Source organism: Alosa pseudoharengus, unplaced genomic scaffold, assembly GCF_046254945.1.
Source record: "Alosa pseudoharengus isolate Yale_2024_CS ecotype anadromous, Long Island Sound unplaced genomic scaffold, YU_APseudo_1.1 YU_APseudo_1.1_scf_20, whole genome shotgun sequence".
In the NCBI taxonomy this organism is placed as follows: Eukaryota; Metazoa; Chordata; class Actinopteri; order Clupeiformes; family Clupeidae; genus Alosa; species Alosa pseudoharengus.
Genome location: NW_027468664.1, coordinates 10,996,013 through 11,008,554, shown reverse-complemented (window position 1 = coordinate 11,008,554; position 12,542 = coordinate 10,996,013). Strand labels below are relative to the sequence as shown.

The window sequence follows — 12,542 nt, the reverse complement described above, 5'->3', positions numbered from 1 at the left end:
ACTCATCTGAGTTTGTGCTCCTGTTCACACAACCTTCCTTAAGCTTGCTCAAAGCTAAACTGGCTGCTGCTGAAATCAAGGGTGCACATTCAAGCCACAGAAGTGACCATAAAAATGCAACAGCCTCCTCCATACCACTCCTTTGGTGGAGTGGTACGTGCAAATGTGTGCATCACCAGAAAAATTAATGTTTATTATTAGTTTGGACATTGTCATTAAATTGTAATATTTATATATTGTAATATTGTGTCGTAATATTTATATATAAAAGTCTTCTGTCTTCTGCTGAAATCATGAAGTCTTCTCCTGGTCCTGCTTGAAAACTCAGATGTTCTGTGAGCTAATAAAGTGCTAATAATATCTGCATGTCGTGGGCCAAGGGAGTGCTTTTTAAGTCACCCATTTTCACTTTGAATGCTATCTCTGACAGCCCCCTCATTAAATGTATATTTTAAAATATCTCTAAAGCTGTGTATTTTTAGCAGGGCACATAGCACATCAAGTTTGCACAAAAGCCGTAGATTGCTCCTAATGGGTTATTGCTGGGATGACATTGTGGTCACTCTAATCCTCTGTGTGTGGCCTGTCCTCCTCAGATTGACGTCCTGCAGGCGGAGGTGGCGGCGCTGAAGACCCTGGTCCTCTCCACCTCGCCCACTTCGCCCAGCAAGGAGCTGCCGCCCGGCGGCCCCAAGGCCCCCTTCAAGAAGGGCCACGCCCGCAACAAGAGCACCAGCAGCGCCATGTTGGGCAGCCAGCAGGAGCTCGGAGCGCCTCAGCCTATCGTGCGCGAGTGCAAAGAGGTACGCAGACCACAATCACAATCACAATCAGTCAGAATCAGAGGCGTGCTTTATTGGCCAAATATGCGGTACTGAAGGAATACCAGTTAGCCATAGTATAGCTATAGGCTAACTGGTGTAACCCACTTCCAGTGAATTATGCTAAGCTAGGCTAAAGGTGTCAGAATGGGTTATTGCACGCACAGGAGCATGACAAGGGCATGTATCCTCATCTAACTCAGGGGTAGACAAATGAGCTAATTTACCAAAATGTTGTTGTGTTCATTTAACACACACAAGAAATTTGTCTCTGGCGTTGGTTGGTGTCTAGCAGTGTGGAAAAAAATACAAATACAGTACAACACAGACTAAATAGGCATATGAGTAAAATAAAATACAATAAAGACATTGTAGACATTATCAATATTGGCATTGTTAGCTCTGTTAGCATTGTGGACCAGACATAGAATCGGAACAGATTAGAGTAGACATTCCTGCCCCTGGCAATGTTATGTTCCATCCAGAAGTACCCATCAGCACTGTGGACCAGCCAAAAACAGATCAGAGCGGACATGATCGCTCAGGCGAAAGTTCTGTCTGCACTGGAAGACTGGTAGTTTACAATGTCACCCATTCATCCATTACTGCTGCCAATATGCGGCTCATGCTTATTTGAAAACTGTTGGGTCTCCTTCACCTCCCTGCTGCTTTCTGTATTCCAACTCTGTCGCCTGTTCGATTGTTATCCTCATTGCTGTATATCCCCTTCAGGATTAAATCGTTAATTCTATCTCTCCATCCTCTGGAGTCTCTCTAGCAGAAATTCCAGCAAAGTTCCCAGGCCAGGAATGCCGTGTTCCATTCCCAAGCACCGTGTATCACTTGTTTGTTTCTACTCCGCTTATCTTTCCCTATTTGCCTCCGCCTCACAGCCACTGCTTATCTCTCCCACTCACTGTGCGTTTCATTCCTTCTGTCCGTTTCTCACTCGCCGTGTCCCATCACCAGCGATTTGTTGTTGTTGTTGTTGTTCTATCTCTGTGTTTCACGGCGTCTTTGCCTCTTTTCCCAGCGTGATGAAGTGATTAGGTGTGACCCTGCACAAGTAACCACCCCCATGTGAGCGCAGAGATCAGATAAGTGCCGCGCTGTGTAGGCCGATGCCACCCCTGAGAGGGAGAAACTGGACCACTGTAGTCTCAGATGAAATGCATGTCATCCCATTAGCTCGGTGCCTAAGGGCTTAATAACTGGCCTGAAGATGGATGAGTAAAACCTTCACAAATTACGAGCGCCACTTGTTTGCTAAGCAAACAGGGCCTTGTAGCTGCCGGACAGTTTACTCGTTCTGCCCCCTCCTTCTCTCTTTCTCTCTCTTTCTCTCTTGCAACCCTGATCAAATGCACCTCAAACATCCCCAAATGGACTTGATGATTGACATCAGGTGTATTACGTTAGGACCATCCATACAGAGTTTGAGTCTCTCATCAGCTTGGACAATTGTATCACCTTGTTTACATGTGGAGAGGGATATTAAAATATCCATGCCAATCTTCCCTTGGTGGCACGCACATGTCGAATCCCAACTGGGAAATCCACATTGAAGAATTCCCTCTATTGTAATAAATGTTCCGATCTGGCGTGTGTGGCCTGGCGTTCACCTGCCGTATCCACGCCGGAAACCCTTATTCCAGCTTTGTCCTCTAGGAAGAGTACACAGCATCTCTCAACACTCCATAGTGTCTGCTTCACCATCTCTCTTTCCTCTCTTTCCCTCTGCAGTCGTCTGCCACTGTGCTCACTCTTTCTCTCTCTCTCTCTCTCTCTTTCCTCACCTCCTTTGCTGATTGGTCTGCCTCATGCCATTTGTCTCGGCTTTCGCTCTTTTCATCTCTCATTTCTCGCCATCTCTATCGCTCTTTTTCATCTCTCATTTCTCACCATCTCTTTATTTACCGTCTCCCTGACAGCGGCCCCTTTACCTGCTGCTGACAAATTCAACTTTAAGCTTCTGTGTGTGTTTATGACGCACAAAGTCACACTCGAGTCGTACAAAGTCTCACACACAAACACTCGGTCTTTGTCTCCCCTTACCTCTGTTCTCTTCTCTTCTCTCTCTCCCTCTCTCTCTCTCTCTCTCTCCCTCTATCTCTCTCTCCCACACTCTCTTTCTGTCTCTCTCACTCTCTTTCTCTTTACCTCTCTACAAAAGAAACCTCTCTTTTCCTCCAAACTTGTGTACCTCCTCTCTCCCACACACACACACACACACACACACACACACACACACACACACATACACTCCCTCCCCTCGTCCCCCCAACTGAACTCAGGATGCCCCTTCTCTCTGAGAGGAGGGAGTTTAAATAGCAATACTCATGCAGCCTTTAAAAAAAGCTTTAAAAAAGCCCTGTCTAATTCTGTCTGCCATCCCTCCCTAAGCCATCGGCCTTATCAGGCTATTGATCCACTTTCTGCTGTCTGAATGCAACCCCTCGTTGACAGGGGTGTGTGTGTGTGTGAGTGTGTGTGTGAGAGAGAGGGCCGGAGAGGACAGGAAGGTGGACATTGTTCTTTTGTGTGTGTGTAAACGTGTGTGTGTGTGTGTGTGTGTGCTCCTCCACTGTTGAAATGGTAGTTAAAGATTAGGTGGTTTGGTGTTTAATCCGCCTGGATGAGGTTGAAACGCTCATGCATGGAGCGGCTCAGTTCTGAAGAAATCCAGGGAAACGGGGAGGCCTCTCGCAGCAGTTACCAGAATCCATGCTGAATTTTAGAGCGTGTGTGTGTGTGTGTGTGTGTGTGTGTCGTCACTAGGGTGTGAAATGACTGTTATATGTCATATAGGTTGTGGGTGTCTACTGTACCTTTTTGTTGTCCCCCCATCTCTGTCTCTCCTGCTTTCTCGCTCTCTTTCTCTTTCTTTCTCTCTCTCTCTCTGGATGGTTGCATATAGGAAAATGAGAACTCACAGAAGAACCCCCCCCCCCCCCCCCATTTCCCACCACTATCCTTGTGCGCATGCGTGAAGGTGTGTGTGTATGTGTGTCTAAGCACATGTATGATGGCCGTGTGTGTTGGAGCTCTCAGCTTCCTCTCCGCTGCCCCCTCCTGTCCGACCTCATCCGTATGCAATCCGCGTCGTTAGCACGTCAGGATGGTCTCTGCTTATCGGATGGCCCTCCAGGGGTCCAGGGGTCCAGGGGCGGCCACGTGTCCTGCCCCCTCTGCAGTGCTGATGCTCAGGGGCAGCAGGGAGCCAGGACTCAGGACTCGAACTCTGTCAGTCTGTCCAAGCCCAATCCAATCGTACTGGCGCCCACTCTCTCACAGCTCTGGGAAATACCTCAGGGCTATATGAGGAGCCAGCTGGTGCTCCCATTTTGTGTGTGTGTGTCTATCTGTGTGTGTGTGTGTGAGAGAGCGAGAGAGAGATACCCTTTGTTGTATTCCTACTTGGTGAATTAGAGGCATAGAATGTATTTATACTGCTTACCTAACACCCTGGTGTGTGTGTGTGTGTGTGTGTGTGTGTGTGTGTGTGATTCTCAGGTGGACTCACTCCTGTTCAGTGAGTTTAAGGCATGGAAAGAGGAGCCCAGCCTGGAGAGGAGCTGCTCCTTCCTGGAGCGCATTTACAGAGAGGACATCTACCCCTGCCTCACCTTCTCCAAAAGCGAGGTGTGTGTGCGTGTGTGTGTTTAGGTGTGTATGTGTGAGCAAAATTGTGTGTATTGGTGATGTGTGAAAGGGAGTGTTGTGTTGTGTTGTGTTGTGTTGTGTTGTGTTGTGTTGTGTTGTGTTGTGTTGTGTTGAAAGAGTCTCATATGTTGGTATACAGATTATACTATCTGCGGCTCACACCCCACACTCTCCCATAAAGCATAAACCATTCTCTCTGCGTCAGGCTCAGTGTTTGTATTAAGTATTAATCAGTGTTCCCTCTTGTGAGTCATCTCACGTTAACCCTACTGATCTTTGATCAGATTCTCCCATCTCAGAGCCCAGTGTCATCCATCATAAGCAAACCAGCCCAACTGGCACAGGATCAGCAACTTAGGCTGCAATGCCCTCCACAGGCAGAGAACAGGTTTCCTCTGGCACAAAGCCAGGCCTGTGTCCCCCACATCGGGATTTATCTCCAGTTACAGTAGTTGCTGTATTTTAATGGCCGTTGATCGTGAGGTAACAGTTATGGAAAACAGGCTTATCTCTTCTAAATGTCATGATTGTATTCCAGTCAAATGTAGGCCTTCTTGGAAGATTGGAAAATTCCTGACTGAAAGCTGGATGATATTGTTTTTTGCCTGCGCACATTATGTACCCTGCTGGGTTTGCAGAATTCGGTTATTAAGTCATGATGCAATAATGGGCTACCGTAATTTCCCAACTGTTAGCCACGGCTTATACATTGATTTTGCAAAATTTCTTCAGCTATGAGGTTAATACACAGGGGCAGTTAATATGGTATTAATATGGTTTTGTTTCTTTTAACTTGCATAAAACAATGTCCTGCGGCTTATACATAGTGCTGCTAATACACAGGAAATTACTGTAATACATTTTTTTTCCGGGTCCACTGGCTTTCAGAGCCGCTCGTTTTTCTCCATAGACAGTAAAATAAAATAAAAAAATTGATTTTGTTTTACCCTCACTAAAACTGAGGTGATTGTGACAAGGTTTACAAGTTGCAAAATCCGACTGGCTGCGCTAGTAAATATTTTTTGACAAAAAGGCTGTTGGGCCTATGACGTTGGACTTAACCACTTTGTGACCGTTAATGTTTATTTATTAACAGTATTTCCTAGACAGCCGTTGGGTTGCCCCTGCTTTATCACTATTGTTTTGACAGTACATGCCTGGGGCTGTTGTGAAACCATTCATTTCCTTTAGTTTACTGTTAAGACACCCACACCGTTTCTGCTCAGAGCCGAAGAGACTTTCTATCTACAGCTCTGGTTTCTGCCAGAGGCGATACGGCTCTGGTTTCTGCCCTGATGCACTGCCACCTTGTGGTTGTGTGGAGGTACTGCAGCACATCTCTGCTCAGTGATCCTGCACACGTGATAATACATTCAGGCATCAGGTTCCAAATTGGCCTCAGAAATGCTGTCCAGCAGGTTCGTCAATGTATACGTCCAGCACAGTTACGGTTGGGTAACAGAGTCTCGCTTTCATGTCATCGTATGGAACAGTAAGAAAGCATTATGCCGCAATGGAAAACGTGGTCAGTATGACTGTTCATGCCTGACAATGTGTACAATCCATTTAATCTGCGTCATTTCTTTTCACGCTGGTCAGAGAGATGTTTCTAAGATATTTTGAGTACTACTTGTGCCTGCTGTCTCTCTGCTTGGAAAAACATCACAAGTTAGCAAATTTCTGTGTGTGTGTGTGTGTGTGTGTGTGTGTGTGTGTGTGTGTGTGTGTGTGTGTGTGTGTGTGTGTGTGTGTGTGTGTGTGTGTGTGTGTGTGTGTGTGTGTGTGTGTGTGTGTGTGTCGGCCCATATATGAGATGTGGACGAGATGTAAATTTCTGTGCTGATGCAAATGTATCACATGTGTACCAGATGTAAATGTCTGTGGTTATGTAAATGTATGGGTGTTGTTGTTTGTTTGTGTGTGTGTGTGTGTTTTGGTTCCAGCTGGGGTCAGCTATCCTGGAGGCGGTGGAGAGGAACACTCTGAGCGTGGAGCCTGTGGGCTTCCAGCCGCTGCCCGTAGTCAAGGCTTCTGCTGTGGAGTGTGGGGGACCAAAGTGAGTAACACACACACATGCACACACACACATACAGCATAGATGCACAGGCACAATGAAACAGATTATAAATGGTATGTAAATGGTCCAAACCCTCAACGATTTGACTAGACTAACATACAGTACATGTTGATTATAACTTTGCTAACATGGAGGCCCTAACTAGTGTAGCTGACTGCAGTTGTCACCTCGATTCCTCAGACAGACGGGTCTCCTACACAGTGATCTGGGTTGAGTGGACACACATTGCAAGGAGAGAAGGGGATCTGAATTTAGTAGCTATGTTTGTAGAATGTATACATTGAAAACACACACACACACGCACGCACACACACACAGTCACACACACACACGCAAACACACGTACAGTTAAGAACAAAATTATTCATACCCCTGATGTTTTCTTCCACAATTCTTAATGTAGCCCCTTGTTTTAGTGTTACCATTGACTTTGAGAAGGTCAAGCATAATGATAAAGAGAAAATCAACATTACATCAATATTTGCCAGGGGTATGAATAATTTTGTTCTTAACTGTATGTACACACACATGTATGCACACGCACATTAGGTACTGTACCAGGTAAACACAGGTGGCCTGGTGTGATTAAAAAGACACTGAAGTAAGTAAAGCAATAATGCACACTATGAATATAATGACAGGTCTGCAAATACATAGTACCTTGTGAATACCGAAGGTACATACTGCCTTGTGTATTCTGGAGAAATGCTGTCAACATCCCACTTTAAGTAAACCGGTCTCACAGGATAAACATGACATGAAATGCATCCTTGTCACCTTGTCTGCATTTGGAGCCACTAATATTCAGGCTCCTCCAGGTTACATTCATGTAAAATGGTGAGATCAGTTTATGTTCACTAGGTTGATTAAAAAATAGAAAGATCACCACATTTCAAAGTTTTCATACAATCAAGTCCTCTTACTGCGTTGTTATTTCAAATACATCATGTGGGTCATATTTCTTTTATGTGACTGGATTCAAAATAGATGGAAATAAGGGTTTAGTTTTAAAGTGTGTGTGTGTGTGTGTGCGTCAGTGTCTAAACTTCAACAATGCAAGACACACACACACACACACACATACACACACACACACACACATACACACACACACACACACAGAGTTTATTCCTATCTATATTCAGCTCCTCTGCTAGCCCCTTTGCTAGTGTCTTCAGCCTTTCGACACAATTTATTCAGCCTCCCTTAGATTAAAAGCTGAATCTTGTTCATCATATCTTCTTGCCCTCTGGTCGTGTGTGTGTGTGTGTGTGTGTGTGTGGAGCTGGGGTGGAATTGTAATTAGCTGGAACAGCGGGGCTTCAGAAGAGAGAGAATTAACAAGCCAGAGTCTCTCAGCTCCTATGACCATACAGATCCTCCAGTAGTCAATCCTCAGCCAATCACAACCCCAGTGCTGCTGTCAGATACCCTCCTCAGCCAATCACAACCCCAGTGCTGCTGTCAGATACCCTCCTCTTCTCCACAGCTGACCTGAATTGGGGACCCTGTGGGGCTATGGAGGAACCTTTGTGGTGATTCAATGTTACATTCCACCTAGAAGAGATTTATTTCACTCATCATTTGTTATCCAGTGTAGTCAGTGAATCCTTGCTAACTTAATCCTTAATCCTAGACCTAATCCTTAACCGAAAGATCACTTATGTACAGTAGCTTGATGAACTTTTACCTGTGGTTTGGCATCAGTTCCTTTAGCACCCATGCCAGCCTGCTCTCTCTCTCTCTCTCTCTCTCTCTCTCTCTCTCTCTCTCTCTCTCTCTCTCTCTCTCTCTCTTTCCTTCTCTCCCTTTCTTGCTTCTTCTCTCATTCTCTCATCCCTCCCTCTCTCTCTCTCTTTCTTTCTCCCTCATTCTGCTTTCTCTCTCATTCTCTCCTCTCTCTCTCTCTCCCTTTCTCCGTCCCTCTATATCCACACCACCTTACTGCTGCCACACTTCTCTCTTGGCTTCTCACGGTGATCTGCTGCTGTGTGTCTGTCAGTGTGTTGGGCCACCTTCCTTTTGGTCATGGGTTTTTCTCTCCATCTGTTTTTGTTTTTGTCGGTCTCTGTTTTGTTTTTGTCGTTTGCCGTCCTCCCTCCTGTCCTCCTTTCTGTTCCTCACGCTCGGGTTTGGGGTGCCCCCTAGTGGCTGGAGGTCTGAAATAGTCACGTAAGTGAACGAAAGTTCTTTCTTTCTTTCTTTCTTTCTCTCTCTCTCTCTCTCTCTCTCTCTCTCTCTCTCTCTCTCTCTCTCTCTCTCTCTCTCTCTCTCTCTCTCTCTCTGTCTCTGTCTCTGTCTCTTCTTTCCTTCCCGTTCACTTTCTGTCTTTCTCTGTCTCTCTGATCTCTATTGCATCTTTTCACACACATGCTTGCCACCATTGCTTCATGCACTCTGCACATGACACCCCTTTTCTCTTTTTTTTTTCTAGCTCTCTCTAGATCTGTCGTTCCCTCTCTCCCCCACACTCAGACTCAGCCTCTCTCTGGCTCTGTCCAAACTCTCCTCTCTCCTTCCCTCTTATTAAAAAATAAGGTGAAGGTATATTATCAGATTGGTAACACTTTGAGCATAATATGTGATCCCCTGTGCGCTCCATTAGACACAGTACAATACTAAGCAGTGCCGCTATTTAATGGCCAAAGCTCCATTTCCCCAAATTCATCGCAATCCTACGACCACTGTGACTAATAACCGAAAAAAGAGAGGGAGAAAAGTGATATATCTATATGGGTTTCTGTATCAGTTAATGATGGTCGTCTTGTCTCACACCGATGCTTTTGGGGAATCGCTGCCCTGTACATGATGCCCTAGTGCTATGGTCAGCGTTTTAAAGCCTTGCCCTTTTAACACGCAACCCCCCCCCCCCCTCCACTTGTCCATCCTGCAGAAAATGTGCCCTCAGCGGCCAGACCAAAACCTGCAAGCACAGAATCAAGTTTGGCGACTCCAGCAACTACTACTACGTGTCTCCATTCTGCCGTTACAGGGTGAGTAAGGAGACCCAGAGGCACTCTGCTCTGCTCTACTCTACATGCCTTAGCATGCCTAGACTGAGGGGGTTGGAGGGGATTTTCAGCCTGTCTCAGAGAAGGAGTGGTAATTAAAGGGATGGAGGGGAGAGAACTGAAGACCTTAAAAATGGCCACCCTGTTAAAAAACATTTCTTACAGTGTGTGTACATCTGTGATAATTGTGTTAACAGTCTGGATTTTGCTTTGTGTTGATGTACCAAGCCCACAGCACAGTAGAGCAGTAATGTGCAAAAAAAAAATCATTCAAGAAAGTGGTTCTCATCTAGATTGAGGTTGCTATTTGTTGATTGGATATTGTTGTTGTTGTTGTCCTTCTGTCTAACGTCATCCAGATCACATCCGTCTGCAACTTCTTCACCTACATCCGCTACATCCAACAAGGCCTGGTCAAGCAGCAAGATGGTGAGAGCTCTCAGAGGCACACACTAGGGCTGCAACTAACGATTATTTTTTTTATAGTCGATTAATCTGCCGATTATTTTCTCGATTAATCGATTAGTTGTTTGATCGATACGATGCCAGAAAATGGTGAAAAAATGTCTATCATTGTTTCCCATTGTTTTGAAATGCCTTGTTTTGTCCATACACCAAAGTTATCTAGTGCACTGTCATAGAGGAGTAGGTAAAGCTGAAAATATTCAAGTTAAGGAGCTTCAATCAGAGAATATTGATGTATTTTCTTTAAAAAATTATGTAAACTGATTAATCGATTATTAAAAAGTCAACTAATCAATTAATCGATGGAGGGATCGTTGCAGCCCTAACACACACACACACACACACACACACACACACACACACACTGCACTTGACCTTTTACGTCAGAATGTGTGACCAAGGGAACTTGATCAAACGTGTCAAAGTCTGTCCTAATGTCCTAATAAGGCTAGGACTAATGTTTAGCCTGTATTAATATTTAAGTGTATGTCATTTAAAAAAAACTTAATGAGATCTGTTTCAGTGCTGTGATTAGCATGACAAAAATACTCATTTGACGTTGATAAGGCTGTTAAAGTGAAACAATTTGATTAAAAACTACTTTAATGACTGCCAAAAAATGGATATGGTCTAGTAATAGTTCGGTATGTGCCAGACAGTCGAGATACATTTACCATCTGAAGCCCGTCTGCTGCTATGAGGTAAAAAAAGAAAAAATGGTCATCATCATCATCCATTTTGGTAAAAGGAAATTATGAGATGAGAACTATTTAGAATCAACTTTAATATACCCCAGCTTGAAATCGATCTCCAGGTCCAGCAGTCTATATGGATAACCACTCATCAATTTGTTTGATTTATGTTCTGGACCGCCATCGATTGGCTTAACAAAAATGGCCCAAGGCCAAACATCTTTCCTGACCTTAGGTCTACAGAGTCTCACACTTGAGAAAGTCCTTGAAAGTGCTCAAAGGGGACATCCGTGTAATAATGTATGATTGGTTTTTATAGTCATTCATCTGTTCTGAATGTATGGGGACATAGACATGATCAGATAAGGCCAAGTCCTTGGCGATTGTAGAGATATGGAGACCCTTTTGATGATAAGGTCCAGGGTACAACCAGGACTGTGAGTTAGTCCTTATACATGCTGTGTTAGGCTGATACACAAATTACGGTGTTACACAAATTACAAATTAATTTAGCAAAAATGTTGGTCTTGTTGGAAGTGCGTATGGTATCAGTAATGCCTTCCAGAAAGATAGCTCAAGTATGTGTGTGTGGTATGGGCAGTATTGTCTCCCAGAGGGACAGCTCAAGAGTGCTGATGAATTCAGAAGGCCATACCCGTTAACATTACGTATGAGGCAGTTAGTCCGTTCGACTAGTAGATTTCTTAAGGTCACTGCTCTCCTCAGGAAGTGGAGCAATCTGTGCGTTAGATTACCTCCATGTTTGTTTCTCCCATCACTGCATGTGGGTGCCCACACACCCAGTCTTTGAAGTCCGCCTTAACTGTGGCAGTAAGAAGACAGCGGGAAGCCTCCTTTAGAAATATTTTAATTAGTAATAAGTAGACATGCCGGACTTGTATAATATTGCCATCACTTAGTGTATTCCCGTTCCTCACACACAGCTGAGCAGATGTTTTGGGAGGTCATGCAGCTGCGCAAGGAGATGTCATATGCCAAGCTGGGCTACTACAAAGACGACCTCTGAGCTTAAAAAGCCACCAACCAACGGTCCCCATCTTGTGATGGACAGCAGCACTCTCCAATCATCTTGCGAGAAGGCCTCAGAGGGACCGCCCACCATGCCCTCATGTCCCCCTTGCTTCTCAGTTCTCTGTCTGCCTCACCCATCCCAAGGACACACACCCCTGGCATCCGAGTGTGTGTGTCTGTGTGTTTGTGTGTGAGTGTATGCAGTGTGTCCACCTATCCTTGCGACCATCAGTTGAGACAGCCCAACTAAGGACAAAATACTGAATATGCTGCTGAATTGTCTCCTATTCCATTACGTGTAATACTTTGCTGAATGCAATGAAGTAATGTTTCTTTGTTCTGGTTCTGTTTTTTTTTTTTTTTTGAGGGGAAGAATATGAACAGAAGTTTTTGCTCTTTTGGATATGCATTCATTCTTTGTCCTCGCAAGTACTTTTATGAAGCCTGTACAATCTTATAAACGTGAAGTTTTAGATATTTGTCAGATAAAATCCTCTATCTGGAGTCTATTTTCCCCTCAAGTTCTGAGCCCTCCGTAACAATAGCTAGTTGTGTGACATTGTGGTGGTGTTCTGTTAGTGTGTGTCTGAGTGTGTGTAGATATGGTGTGTGTGTGTGTGTGTGTGGTGTGAGTGTGTGTGTGTCTGTTTCCAGTATCTCCCAAATTTCCCCTTTCTGTCCTCTGTTCCACACTCCTGGTTTCATCAAGCTTTTTCACTTTATTTTAGTGCCTTTCTTGAACACTCTGAATAAATAAAAAGAAAATTGTATACCTCTGGAA

General features: G+C 44.6%; 1 protein-coding gene across 1 annotated transcript in view; it reads left to right on the top strand.

The window, feature by feature from the left end:
- The window catches only part of rab3ip (RAB3A interacting protein (rabin3)), a 33,954-nt gene extending 21,412 nt beyond the window's left edge, over positions 1-12,542 (top strand). The window contains exons 7-12 of the mRNA XM_076296559.1: positions 597-803; positions 4,335-4,463; positions 6,428-6,540; positions 9,455-9,554; positions 9,932-10,001; positions 11,674-12,542. Coding sequence (XP_076152674.1) covers positions 597-803; positions 4,335-4,463; positions 6,428-6,540; positions 9,455-9,554; positions 9,932-10,001; positions 11,674-11,756 — 702 coding nt within the window. The 3' untranslated portion in view covers positions 11,757-12,542. The remainder of the gene's footprint in view (positions 1-596; positions 804-4,334; positions 4,464-6,427; positions 6,541-9,454; positions 9,555-9,931; positions 10,002-11,673) is intronic.